Here is a 14,529-nt window from a genome sequence, read left to right as displayed (position 1 = left end):
ATTCCTTCATTTTTTAAAGCAAGTGATACACATTTGCAAAATAATGTACAATTTATTTTATTAAACCGAGAAAAATACGTGACGAAAAAACAATTTTAAGAAAATGCACTTATTATAGTATTTTTTTTGCATATCGTATTATGTACACGTGAACTGGGCAAACAACTTTGCCAAACTTATAGTACAAAACGCTGATTTGTCTAACTGTTGTTCTACTGTTTCCTTAAGCATAGCATAAGCTTGTTCTATTTCTGGTGTTAAATTTACATCTGCAAATAAAAAAAATTAAATTTACAAATTAATTTCATAAAAATAAAAAAAAAACCTACTCTTTTGCTGATGTTTACTCAGATCAAACATGTACTGCAGATAGGTTAGCTGATTGAAGAGATCTCGCTCTGAATACTGCCGCACAAGTATTCCTTTTTTACAAGTCAAACATACTGGCCTTCGACTATGTGTTACATGAGAATATCTTCTTGTGTTGCTATTACACGCTGGATCATCACAAACCAGCCAATTTTCATAAAATCGTCGTATATGTTTTCGCATTGCCAATATCAATTGATTTCGTATCGATATCACATACTGATAAGGACACGCTCGGCATTCGTTATTGGAACATTTTGCAAGAACTGCATCGTATGATCTGTTGGCAGCTGGTTTGAAGGCAGATGCTACAATATTATTCGTCTTACAGGTTATACAGGAAAATTCGAATTTTTCACATTGAAGGAATCTCTGCAAAGATGATTTAACAATCGATTCACCAACACCGTCATCCATTTTTTCTTGTTGGGATCTTGAATATCAGGATTGTAAGAAAATTTAATCAGAATTACCTATAAATTTAGAAAAATAACATACCTTTGTGCAGCCATTTTAAATTTACTCGGATCCAGTCCAAGACATTGGGCAATTCTGCTAGCATCGGTACCCTCCAATGGATCACACATTCTCCAAATAACCGGATGTATTTGATGAGCCAAATAGTATATTTTATCGACTTTTAAATTTTCACTCGATTTAATCTCATCCAAATGGTATGCTCTTTGAGTAGCTGGGTTGCCAGTTCCATCATCACAAATTATATAGTCCACCATGTCTCCTTTCTTGTAGCGTCTATTTCTTGTTTCATTCATTCTCAACGCAACTTGCACATGCGACTGTGTAACGGCACTATTGCCAGTGAATTCTTTGGGTGCTTTAGCCAGCTGTTTGGTAATTACAAACATCGGTAGCGGAACACTGCCTTCTTCAATGTTTGTTTTGACTTTTTCCAAATGACTGTGGATAGCATCTATTTTATCATCATGTTGCTTATCGGATAGAATTTCATCGAGAACAATCTTTCCTACCATTACAGAGATTTGTGACCAATCTCGACGCACTATATCCAAACCTTTGTGTTCTTGTGAAAATTTCAATTCACCTTTTGGAGTCTTACTCACAGTAACAGCAGCATATTTCTTCTTTTTTAGCAATAGAAGACATTTGAATACACCATCTATATCGAGTTCAACTTGTTTGTAGATCTTATTTACAGTTTGTTTTATGCTATGACCAATTTTGAAAACCTGATCATAATCCAAACTGTTTGTGTTTATCATGATACTGTCTGTATCACCATACACAACTTCGTAATTAAGTTTCTGAACAAGACTTTTGGTATTCATAAGAATTTCTCGACCTTTATGTGTTACCAAAGCTGCCAAATGTTGTGCATAGAAGCGAGAATGCGCAAAACCCAGACAACCATACATAGAGTTGGCTGTTAGTTTAAGTGCCATTTGTCGAATGTGGTATTGCATTTTTAGCTCAGGTTCCAAATCTGGTGCAGCCATAAGTTTTTTAACCTCACGTCTACTTTCAACCAATCGGCGAATTTGTCGTGGTAGAATACCAGCTTCAACACTTGAATCTGGTAAAGTGGCAAGCTCTTCATCTTTATCTGGTTGGGGGACTGTTGTGAAACATATATTGTACTCTTGTATAATACTTGGGTATAAAGAGTTAAAATCCATGAGAAGAATGAATTTATCATAAAGTCCTTTGATTGGTTCTAAAACTAGACCACCAGAGTAGGCAGCCTTTTTTCTAGTTGCTGCTGTTTTTGTGGCATCACCTAAAGTGTTTAAAATTTTTTGTTAGGATATTGTTTTAGTTTATAATTTTTGCGAAGCACTAAGAATGTAAAGATTTTTATTGCATTTACTTTATTAACGAGTTTAGCGTTTTCACATACATCTATTTTTTTAACAAGCGTCTCTAATTAGTAAGATAGGATTTTTTTGTATCTTGTCTGTGGGAAAATTCGCAGCTTTAAAATGAGAAAATTTTCACTGTTCAAGAAAACGGTCAAATAAATTGTTTCCTTAGAAAGTTGTTTAAAATTTCAGAGAAAACGATTGAAAATTATTGATTCTGCTTTCGAGATGGTTTTTATTTGAGGGTGCTCTTGGAATTTACTTCTTTTTGATTGAAAATATTTTATCTATCTTTATGTTTCCACTATATTTTAAAGAACGATTAAAAAATGTCTACTTAAGTTGGAAAATGTACTACATAATATTTTGTATGAACAATTGTACAGTATCCCAGTGCGATGGTTAGTGCGATAGACTTTGGCGCTAGGCTAGACTTCTGTGTTCTCAGTCTCCAGCACCTAAAACTAAAAAGATTGTTTTCAGGAGTACTGCCTCTTGCGCGGAGTTAACGAAGCCTCCTAGAGTATCATTGTCATTTTCAGCAGTTCGATTTCGGCGGTAAATTATCACTGGCCAACAATTTTCAAGTTTTTAAAATTTTCCAGAAAGATTTATATCGAATTGTATGGATTTTGGCTCAGTAAACTAAAAAATCATATCGGTTTCAGTTTAGCAGCTCTAGTTTTTGAAATATTTAATTTTTAATATTTGGGATCATGTTCATACTATTTTTTAAGTTTTCCTTATTTTGAGCCTTTATTAAAATTTTCTGGAAAAAAATAAATTAAACTTAGAACGACTCAAGTTGAGATTTTTCTCAACTTAAGCATTTCCTCAAATAATATTTTCCAGAAAAACTTTATCTGGTTCCTTTATAGGAGTTCTAATTTTTAAGATATTTCCATTTTCCAAATTTTAGACGTTATTTCATACTATTTTTTTTTGTTTTTCTTATCACATGCGTTTTTTAATGTAATGTATTTCAGTTCAGTTATCAAAATAAAAATACAAAAAATAAAATTAAATTAAACAAAAATTTTAACAAAAAAAAAAATTTGTATGAATTTGTATGTACGAATAATTTAAAAACTAGAGCTGCTAGGAAAAAACTAATGTTGTTTTCGGAATAAGCACCCATTTAGTAACTAATGATAAATAACGGACTGGAAAATTTTTGTGTGTTGGACAGTGGTCCCTTCCATTCTTGGTAATTAATTATACGCACACAATAATGGTTGAGAGTTTAAGTCACTAGGCCTTGCTTCTTCATGGAGTGTCGCATGAACGACATGTCGTGGTACGAGACTAAAACTTGTGTGGTACCTCATTTTACTCACTCACAAAAAAACTCCTGAAGTTTTCTTCAGCAGAACGAAAACTTAACGAAAAACCCTTGATTTTGTACATTAGCTGTGTTTTATTTTCCTCGTGATCTGGATTGGGGGTGGAATTACGGCATACGATTACGATCATTCGTTAACGTTTTTACTATTTGTGTCTCTATTTAATTAGTAGAAAAGGATAGGGACACATAGCAACCATACGTTAACGAACGTATGCCGTAATTCGACCCCAGATTATTGTTTTTATTAACTTCACAACAAAAGTAGGATTTTGTTCTGTTATTGTTTCGCAAATAAATTAATGATTTGATCGGGATCACGAGGAAAATAAAACACAGCTATTAATATTTCTAATTTTTCTAACGTTTATTTAAGGCAGGTATGTCTTAAATGCGGCCCACAACGAATACCTTTGCGGCCCTGTCCACATATTTATTAATTTTATAGTTTTAGATTATAATTTAGATTTTATGTTCACAGCTTTCGACACACATGCACCTCCTTTTTTTCCTAATCAACGAATAAATATGGGACAAAACCAAACAAAACAACAAATTTTATAAGATCTCGTGGCTTAAATCAGGTTAAGTTATGTGATTTCTTAAAGTGAACTAGGAAGCGAATATTCTGAGTTAACCTACAAACGATTCTGGGGCTTGGGAATTTTTTTAGTTTTTAGTAATAAAAGTCTTCAAACCAGCATGTCTTGCTGTCTAAAATGGTTGCAAAGTTTATAATTCATGATACCTACCTAGATGTAGCAAAACATTTATCTGAGTTAAACTCAAAACTGCGAGGAAAATTCATAATATAACGAATATGTGAACAAATGCAACATTCAAATGCAAATGTGCGATTTCTAGTTTGACTCCGAAGTAAGTTCCAAATTCGTTGAAATGCCCGATCCTGAATAGCTAACTTTGGTCTGAGAAAAAAATGGTAAATGAAAAAAAAAAAGGTTTCATCATTCTTGCTGTTTTTTTTTTACAAAATTGTTTTACATATAAAAATTGTAGCTTAACATGTTCTGCGGCCCACAAATTTTTATCTCGCTGTTTTGGCCCCTTGTAACCACTGAGTTTGACATGCCTGATTTAAAGAGTTGTTTTTTTTCGAGAGAAAATTAAAAATCCGAAAACACCGTGGAATTTTTGTACTAGACTGAACCACTGAAGTACCTACTTTCAGAAATTTTTCAAGCACATCTTCAATCCTCATTTCACCCTGATGTATTGAATTTTTGTAAAGCAAATCTACTAGCATATTTTTATTAACTTACCATCAGCTAAATCAATTTGAGTGCTATTCCAGTTAGTGTACTCTCGCTTTTTCTTATCTGGTACAATATAGTTCTTTTCACTAAAAGCGTGCAACAATAAAAATTCGTTTCTCTCTGATCTACCTCCTTGCAGTGTACGTGACATGACATTTCCACAAATACTGGTAATTTGCATGGCCAACGGCATTACGTTCAATTCGCACATAAGTCTTAACACAAACGAACAATCCTGCATAGTCAATGTGATAAGTTTCAAAATACCATCGCCAGTTTCAAACATTTGATGTAATTCATCTTCATTCACATCCATTCGTTCACCTTCTTTAATTTTAAGGACATTCACACAGAGTGTGTTTAAATCAAAACTTCTTGATTTAATCAATTCTTCTGCTGATCTCTTAACATCACAGACCATTCGACCAACGAAAAAGTCTAACGTTCGCTTTCCAAAACTCTGGGACATCCTCAGGCGTCCCAATCGTGACCAAAGTTGAATTTTCAAAGCTGACACTCGATCACAAATAACATCTAGCTGGCAATCAGCAGCATCTTGAGTGACAATCAAATCGGGATCAATACTCTGATAAGTTGCTAAAAACCAACTTAGAAGAGCTCTTTCAGAATCCATTTTCTTGGCTTTTGTCGATTTGTATTGAGACAGCTTGAGATTGAGATCAAAGGGCCAATTTTGTGATACTGGTCTAGTGAAACCACAAAAATGTCGATTAAATGGAGGATTCGGAGGTGGTTTATCCACACTGAACTTATTGTTAACTAAACAAGAAATCATCACAACTTCGTTTTTCATTAGTTTTGGATTAAGAGCAGTTCGCACATTGATTGTTAGAACACAAATTGGCGGTGGTGGAGTCTTTTGATTTTCAGCTAGAGTAACGTAGTTGGGGGATGAACAAGTAACTTCAGTTTTACACCAACTTTGTGGAGTTTTGTTGATGGTGAAATTTGTCAGTTTCAACCAACAAGGACCTTTGATTTTACGATCAAGTATGAAACGCTCTAGAGAGTTTGTATTTGCACCAAAAATATGAGCAATAGAATTATAGACTTTCTTGGTATTTGGTGGACCTTTTTTTCCACTGTAGTGAATCTAATTAAAAAAAAAAAAAAAAAAACATTTAAACAATTAAGTACTTCACTTTTCTTAATCAAAATTACCTCAATGTATTCACAAACTTCAGGAACATCAACATCAATTGGATGATAGGCAAAGTTCTTTTTTACTCTCTTTGATCGGAATTCATCGACACCAATTTCAGTTGATATCACTTCTTCGAATTCTTTATAAACATCCGTGAGTTCAACTTTTTGTTTTGTTTTCTCTTTCGTTATTGGATCCAGCATCTGAAATGAACATGAGAAACATACCCAGTTAAATTTTTATTCACGATAGCCCCCAATATGTTATTTGAACACGAAAATAAACTATTCTGTTCTACTCTACATTTTTCTCAAAACTTTGTAAGCAACTAGACCATTTTGTAAACATGTGAAACCAACTAACCCAACTCAAATATCCCCACCTCTAAACATTCGCATCTGAATACTCGGAGGACAACAGACTTGTAAAGTTATCCTTGTATTATATTTATTTATACATATGTTCTAATATTTCATAGTCCCTTGTCTAAAAAATGGAATTTTCAAAAATTTCCTCCAAATCCATCGAGTGAGACTTCAAACGAAAGGTCTCTTTAAGCTCTATTCATAACTAAAAACCATAATTTTTTTGGTGATCTAGTTGCTTCGAATCAAATATTTTCGAAAGTCTCGAAATAAGTTTTGGTTAACAGATATGAGATCGCAATGAACAGGCCTATGCATTCAAATGTAAAAATTAAAAATTTATTTCTTTTGAGATTTCCGAAAAAAGTACAAGGGGTGCCCCTTGTCTAAAAAAAACATTCGCATCTGAATACTCGGAGGAAAACCTATTCAACAGACTTGTAAAGTTATTCTTGTATTATATTTATGTATACATATGTTCTAATATTTCATAGTCCCTTGTCTAAAAAATGGAATTTTCAAAAATTTTCCTCCAAATGCATCGAGTGAGACATCAAACGAAAGATCGCTTTAAGCTCTATTCATAAATAAATCAATAAATTTTCTTGGTGGTCTGGTTGCTGAATTATTCGTACATTCGGAATCAAATAGTTTCGGATCAAAGTCTCGAAATAAATATTATTAGCTTAGGCATTCCTCATTCGTATCAAATTTACTCGATTGAATATAGTTACCAGCATGATATCCCTGTTGTTTTACTCTCACAGAAGCTTGCAAAACTGTTAAACAGGTTAATGCACTGGGCTTAAGAGTGTGGTTTGGATATAAATCCCCACAAAACGGAAGTTATCCGAACTACAAGATATTAGACCTTAAAAATGTAAGAAACTATATTATCAAACTTAATATACTAGCGGCGTGCTAAAGTCAACCCTTTTGCACGCAATCAATATACTACTGGATCTCAAACTTCTTGACACCTACAGCAAACAAGTAGCAGCAAACTCAGCTACTCGTCTCAAAGCAACCAAACTAACATTCTAAATTACTCTAGATTCACCATGGATCGCTTAGATTATACCACAACCCAAAATTGTTGTTCGAAAATAGTTTGAAGGACCTTAGCATCTTGGATAATGACTTTACTTTGACTTTAAAAAATTTAATGAAGGTGTGGAAAGTGGAATATTTTCAGAAAAACTTAGTTTCAGATTTACATATGTTCCGCCTTCCAAACCATTATTGTAGCGTCTTCCAACGAAAATTCTGGCGATTAGAGGAAACATGATATCCAACACGAATATTTCGGTCTTCTCGAGCAGCTAAGCCGCAATTAAATGTATCTAAGAGACCAAAACTTATGCTAAAGCAAGATCTGCATGAATTTAGAAAGAAAGGAAACTGTTCAAAATCTTCTTTGTACTTGTTCCGGTCTATCCAATTAAAAGAAAACTCCAACTAGGAGAATTCTTCTATAAAGATTAATGATCTAGTGACGAGACACCATATCATAAGAAGTTCGGAGTGGTGCGACTAGTGAGTTCTTAACTCGCTAGTCTTTGTGAACCCATGACGTTTAAGTGCGTCAGGCCATCATTTGCTGTGGGCTGTCAGTCTATTTGGAAATGTGTTACTAAAATGACTCGTAGATTTGTCTAATAGAGACATTAAAAGTCTATTCCACTGTATATAAAGCTTCAAGTGATTTAATATGCAATAAGGTTCTACATATTCATACTATGGCTGTATAAGGAGTCACAGACTTAAAAAGCTTGTTAGTTTAACAAAATAATTAAAATTACTAAACTCGTATGAGGCGTTTTTGTGAGTTTCCTCACAGGGCCTTTGTCTAAATATACTAGCTGCAACATTGAGCGTGAAAAACAGTTCCGCTCAATTGAATAGCACACCTTTTTTGTTTTTAATACGCATAAGTGGATATAATTTAAGTCTCTTAATAGGTAACTGTTCAATATTTTACTATTTTGTATGTCCCCTATTGGGAGTTTGCATTCTCCCTATTTTCATTTTAGTTAAATTTTGCTCCTATTTTGGCTCACTTGAATATTACACCCCCATTATAATTTGCTTTCGTGTGCAAATCAAAGAAGTGGAAATGCAAAAATGTTCTCCACTGTCTTAGTAATTTTTAGCATATTTTAGTTTAAATGGATCGCGCGAATTTATTGGCAGAGGAAAAAAAAGCGAAAATCAAGAGTGTCACTCGTCTTTTCACCAAAAAGGTAAAAAAACGCAACAAACTCGTAAAATTATTTCAATATTTTTACGGAACTACTCCAACTGTTGACAAAATTTGAAAGAATGAACAGTTAGTGCTGTTACTGCAGCTGACACAAGAGCGATTCTACGACTCGCATCAAATTCACATGACTCTGACACCAAAATAAAGGAAAGAAGTGGTGTAAAAGCAAGTGTATCCATATTAAAGCGAGTCATTTCGAAGGCTAAACATTTGAAGCGATTAAAGAAGAAAAAACCATATGTCAACCCTTTCCGTAAAGAACAACGCTTTAGTTTCTGTCCGTCTTATGACATAAAATGAAGTTGGTATATTTTCTTCAATGAGAAAAAAATTAGTTTAGAAACTTTCGTTGGATTTAACTATTATTTTTATGATCTAAAGCATGGACCTTCTTTCGCAAATCATAAAAATAATAGTTAAAGCCAACAAGAACCCTCTAAACTATTTTTTTCTTCATTGGAAAAAACATACTTTACTTCATTACATTAGAAAGTTATTATTTAGAAAATCATATATTTTAACTTCTAGTTTATGAATATTTTCTGATTCATAATAGGCGTGTTTTTTCTACAACTCAGTAGCTACTCATTTTTCATTTTATTCGCAAAACAATAATAAAAATTACACAAGTAAGTATTTGTTTTTATTTAACTCTAATGTTAAAGCTTTTTGTTTTTATTCAAGAAATTTAAAATTTGATATTTTGAAGAAATTTCAAAAGTAGTATAAAAAAATTAAATCTGTTTTTATAATTAATTAAACACCGTTTTAAATGATCTTTTACAAAAAACCATGTATGCCATTTTATTTCTTGTATAAAAAGTAGAGATACCGCGAACATTGGTTTGGCCGAATACCGAATATTCGGCCACGCTCCTCGGCCGAATATTCGGCCAAGGACACTCAGAAAAAAACGTTGGTAATATCAAAAATTGTATACTTTGTATAAGAAAATATGTGGCTTAAAATATTCCCAACAACATCGTATTGTAACGATGAATAACTGAACTACTTTTAAGATAAATGTCTGAACACACTACGTACTACTGCCTACGTACCTCCCTACAATCAAAGAGTTATGCTACAAAATCTCCCTCTATTCTCAAAGCATAGAGAATACTTACAGCTTTGTTACATCATTAAAATAATAAACGGTTCTATAACATCGCCATCAACTTTGGATCGTTTACATTTCAGTTTTAGCCAAGCTAACATAAGAAGACAAATACCTTTATGTCCATCTTTCAGTAGAGTAAATTATGGATTATATAGTCCTCTTAATCAGTTGATTTCAGTATTCAATAAATATTACTTTATGATCTCTTCTGTTAATGATAATTTTAAAAGTATAAAATTCAAACAAATTTTTTTAAAAACGAGAATGTAATGTAAATTTAAAATGTACTAGTTTTAAGATATATAATAAGTTGTTTAACGTTAGTCCTTAACGCATTAAATAAATAAATAGCAGTGGCGTCTCGTCAGGGTTGCATTGCATTGCACACCCTGATCTAACAACGAAAAATATCCCTCATTAAACAAGTTCTCATTTACCACGCACAAATAAAATATTCCCAATATGCACTTATACACCCTGTATCACAAAGCCTACATTCATTTTCTTCCTTCTTAATTTTTCTTTCAAAATTTCTTCCTCAAACAACAGAAACAAAAATATCAAATAAGCTCGTACGAAATCCTTCTGTGCACATTTTCTCTCATCAAATAAATCCATCCAACTCGATCGTACACAATTTTCGTAGTATTCCTATCCATCCCCATCGCCATTCTTCGCCCGCAAGATATACACACGTACACAAAATCTTTACTTTGATGAATTTGTAGTGAACTCGTACGACGCACATAGGAGTATTTGCAGTAAAAACCTGGTCATAAGTCGATTTTCTGAAAATCAAAATTGACACCAAAAAGTTTGGCAAAGTGGGTGCAAAATAAACATGTGTCAATATGCTGCACTCATTTTTTTGTTTTTCGATCGAGTTCAAAGTTAACTGTTACATCTATCTCAATTTTATTTGAATTCGAAGTATTTTGGTAAGTGTTATTCTATATGCGATATCGAAGTGTTGTGATAGAAATCTAAAAAAATTTAAATGGAGAACTCTTCTTCAGTTATTTATTAACGGTATTAATAAAGTTTTGAAAATGTTAGATGGTTTTTTTCTATTTTCATTCGGGCTTAAAACTAGTATCTAAAAACTTGATATTTTTGGTAAGTTATTATTTGAACTTAAATGATTTTGTTTTAGTATACCCCGTTATTCTGCGATGAATTGAAACTTATGAGTTAGTTTATATATTCTTTAACAGAATGCAACAAAAATTGGGTGCTCTTAGGTGCTCTTTAGAGAATCGAGGGTCAATTAGTTTTTCACTTTCTGATAGAAAATACTCCTTACTTTATGCAACGTTTTTTATTTTTAAATTAAATTTACTGATGTTATTAGTGTATTTTATTTTGGGTGATCTTAATAAAGGTTGGGGAAGAGAGAAAAGAAACTGAGAATTGCGTATTAGGGATGAGGAAAAAATTTTGAGAAAAATAATGTCGACATGCGGAGTACAGGCCATTAATCAATTTTTTTAGTTTTTGGTAAAAAAAATAAAAATAACAAAAACTATGTTTATATTGTATTTTCTTGTAGGAATACTTATTTTAAACAGAAATAATAACAAAAACCACGAAAATTAATTAGGGCCAGGTTTTTGATGACAATACTCCTATGTGCGACGGTTTTCTGTGCACGGTCTCTATTCTTATTTTCTTTTCTTCCTTGCTGTTTTTGTAAAGCATTGAAGATGAAAAATAGAATGAATTACATCGAAGCTCGTGCGAAAAAAAGCAATGCACGACAGTCGGCGATGTAGGATGTAGGTATTATTTGTCTGTTTTAGGTAGAATACACCAACATCAAATTTCATAGGAAAAATGTGAAAATGAAATGAAGTGGACACAGTTTCAAGAGGTACTTTTTTTCATGAGGTGATATTTTTTGTTGTTTTGTTGCCAAAGTTTTAATTTTATTCAGAAGGTGATTGAATAATTTACCAAGAAAAATCGATTTAATATTATAAAAAACTATAATTTATATGTTTTGTATTTAGTTTTTGTTGAAGCTTAATTTATTTAGTTTTTGTTACCTACGGTTTTAGTGGAGTCTTTTTTTATAATAAAAATATACCCAATGATATTTTTTGTTGTTTTTTTTTTTTAATTTGGAGAAAACAGTATAATTTTCAAGGATTGCACATTTATCTAAATTATTCACGCGACGCCAGTAATAAATAGGTATGTAATAGTTATACAAAAAGGTATGCTGAAAAAAAAAAACTAGCTAAATGATTTTACTTACAAATGCCCTCGGCAGTAGATACAAAACTCTCTGGATACCCTCAACTCGTACACAAATAGACTTTGCATCAGAAGCATTCGTCCCGCCATCTTTGCCAGGTAACTTTCCAAACAGAAATACTTCACCCGGAATCCTGATTGGATCTTCCCATGCCTCCCAATAATAAAACTTAAGCTCTTCGCTATTTAGAGCACTTTCTTCTGACGATGTTCCAGCTGCTGCTATTTCTTCCTCAAAATTGTCCATATTGCAAATGTTCTCCCAATTATTTAGCAAGTTTTTCATATCATCTTCGGCATTGGTTTGAGGTTTAGACGACTGAATGTTTGGGGTAACCTTTTCAACTTTTGCACTAACTTTTGACTTGACAGGACTTTGGATCTTTTCCTCAAATTGATTTTCATCGTCATTGAGGATACTAAAATCCATATCATCATCTGGAATATCTTCAAGTTCTGGAGAAGCTATTGGCTTTTGTTCATCTTCTTCCTTCTGCTTTTTATTGTTTTCTTTAATAAATGGATTCTTTCTTTTAGATTCTTTTTCGACTTTTTCAATTTTATTAATTTCTGTTTTCAACTCAACAACGGGCTTTGGTTTTGGCTGTGGTTTAAGGATTTTTTCTAGCATTTCATCGTCACTCGTATTGTCGTTTGTTTTCTTTGTCTCTTCTTTCATTTTTATATTATTGATAAAACTGTTCATATACTCTTTGGCCATAGCTGCATCTGATTGCTTGGCTTTTGAAGTACCTTGAGAAGATCCCGTAGTTTTAGATGAATCTCCATTGGTCGTTCCACTTTTATTCCCGCCACCATCATCAAGTTCACCCAAAATATCAGCCAAAACATCATCTTCGGCGACTTTGATCAATGGTTCTTTTTTCTTTGGCACAGCATTGCTAAATAGATTTCTTATAGAACCTTTACCTTTAGCTTTTGATTCATCTCTAGGTCGCTTTTTGGAGCCTTTAACAGCTCGACTACTGCCACTTTCTTCATCAGAGTAATCTTCGTCTTCGAAGAAATCTCTTAAATCTTCTGTGTAGCCAGTTCCGTCTGTAAAGTAAATTTTTAATTAGAAAGGAGTCTATGGATTTGGTGTTTTTTTCTTTTTTTATTACCATCTTCAATCCAATCATGATCACCATATTTTTCTTTTGCTCGCTTTGCATAGTCTTTTTCATCGATAATCTCATAGACGTTATCTACATCCTCTTCGACTTCGCACTTATTTTTGCTGCCTTTTAATTTTTTGAGTTTTTCTAGGGCAGCAAATCGACCAGCTTTGTCCACACGTTGTCTTTTAGCTCTTGGCGCTAGTATTAAATTAAATTGTTTTCTAGTATTATTATTCAGATGTGGATTTAAATATTCTTACCATCTTCTTCCATAATTGTTTAATAAAATATTATTTAGAGTCAAACAAGTAAAATAACAAGTTTAATTAAATTTTGTTAAACAAGCAGAAAATTTTTATTTGGTTTAAATTTTTTTTCTGCAAAAATAACAACAATTGGCGGGAAAATCAAAACAAAATTTTTATTGGTATAAAAATATGTCATCTTAAATTGTAATAGAATTTTTTAGTACATTTGTTTTAAGTTCAGGTTATTAGACAAGTTTATTTTTGAGGTGGTAGTAGCCGTGTTCCTTTGGTGACGGTAGACAACAGAACACATGAGGTAATTAGCCCTGTTCCATTGGAGGTGGTAGTTTACTGCTAGTAGATGTTTTGGTTAATCTAGTACTATCATCTACTCATGCTCTTCTTCCCGAGAAGATCCAAGTCGGAGTCGTAACTGGAATAGCAGTCAAAGTATTCAATGTACGCAAATGCAAATGTACTAGAGCCTACTATTGCACGTGTATTAAGGTACACATGCTACACGTGTATTTAAATTATTCGTGCCGAAGCACGTGTACTTTGTATATAAAATTACTTTAATTTTTATTTTACTTTTTAGGGCCAATTTTTCAATAGTCAGTTAAACAGTCTGTTAGTACTTATTCCCCTGATAGAGAAAAAATCATTTTTTCAACAGGCAGATATAGCTTATTCCTAGGAATAAAACTATCTGCTTCTTTCAGAGACGAATAAAATTACTCTATGGAATAAATTCAATAAAAATATTGTGTCAATTGTCAAAGCTGCTTTGAAAGAATTTTGACAAAAAATACAGAGGAACACAAGAAAACAAAAACAATTATAAATAAAAATGACCTTTAATTTTGAATATTTTTAAATTTGACAATTTTTTTTTGTTATTCTGTAGAATAAATTCTTTTTGATTGAAAAATTCAATGTTGTTATCTGATTGTTTATGAGCTTAATAACTTTATTCGTCGAACAGCTAACTGACTGTTTATTAGAAGATTGAAAAATCGGCTCTTAGTCGTATATTATTTGAAAGTATGTATGTAGATGAAAATTTATTTGGGTGGTATGAGCTCCCAAAGCCCCTCTCTTGCAAATTACCTAAAAAAGTTTTTGCGATAATTTGGATGGGATAAAATAGATTTGGGGTGTTTCAACCCCC

At 32.5% G+C, this 14,529-nt stretch overlaps 1 protein-coding gene across 1 annotated transcript; it reads right to left on the bottom strand.

Annotated features, from left to right (window-relative positions):
• LOC129914711 (DNA polymerase alpha catalytic subunit) lies at positions 1–13,512 on the bottom strand. Its single transcript, XM_055994054.1, has 8 exons — positions 13,371–13,512; positions 13,114–13,308; positions 11,991–13,048; positions 6,006–6,191; positions 4,830–5,937; positions 868–2,125; positions 330–802; positions 1–269 (listed from the first exon to the last, which is right to left on the bottom strand). The coding sequence occupies exons 1-8, from the start codon at positions 13,381–13,383 to the stop codon at positions 139–141; spliced, it is 4,422 nt and encodes a 1,473-aa protein (XP_055850029.1). The 5' UTR covers positions 13,384–13,512; the 3' UTR covers positions 1–138.
• Positions 13,513–14,529: the final 1,017 nt, after the last annotated feature.

Source organism: Episyrphus balteatus, chromosome 3, assembly GCF_945859705.1.
Source record: "Episyrphus balteatus chromosome 3, idEpiBalt1.1, whole genome shotgun sequence".
Taxonomy (NCBI): Eukaryota; Metazoa; Arthropoda; class Insecta; order Diptera; family Syrphidae; genus Episyrphus; species Episyrphus balteatus.
This window is presented reverse-complemented; position numbering and strand designations above follow the sequence as displayed.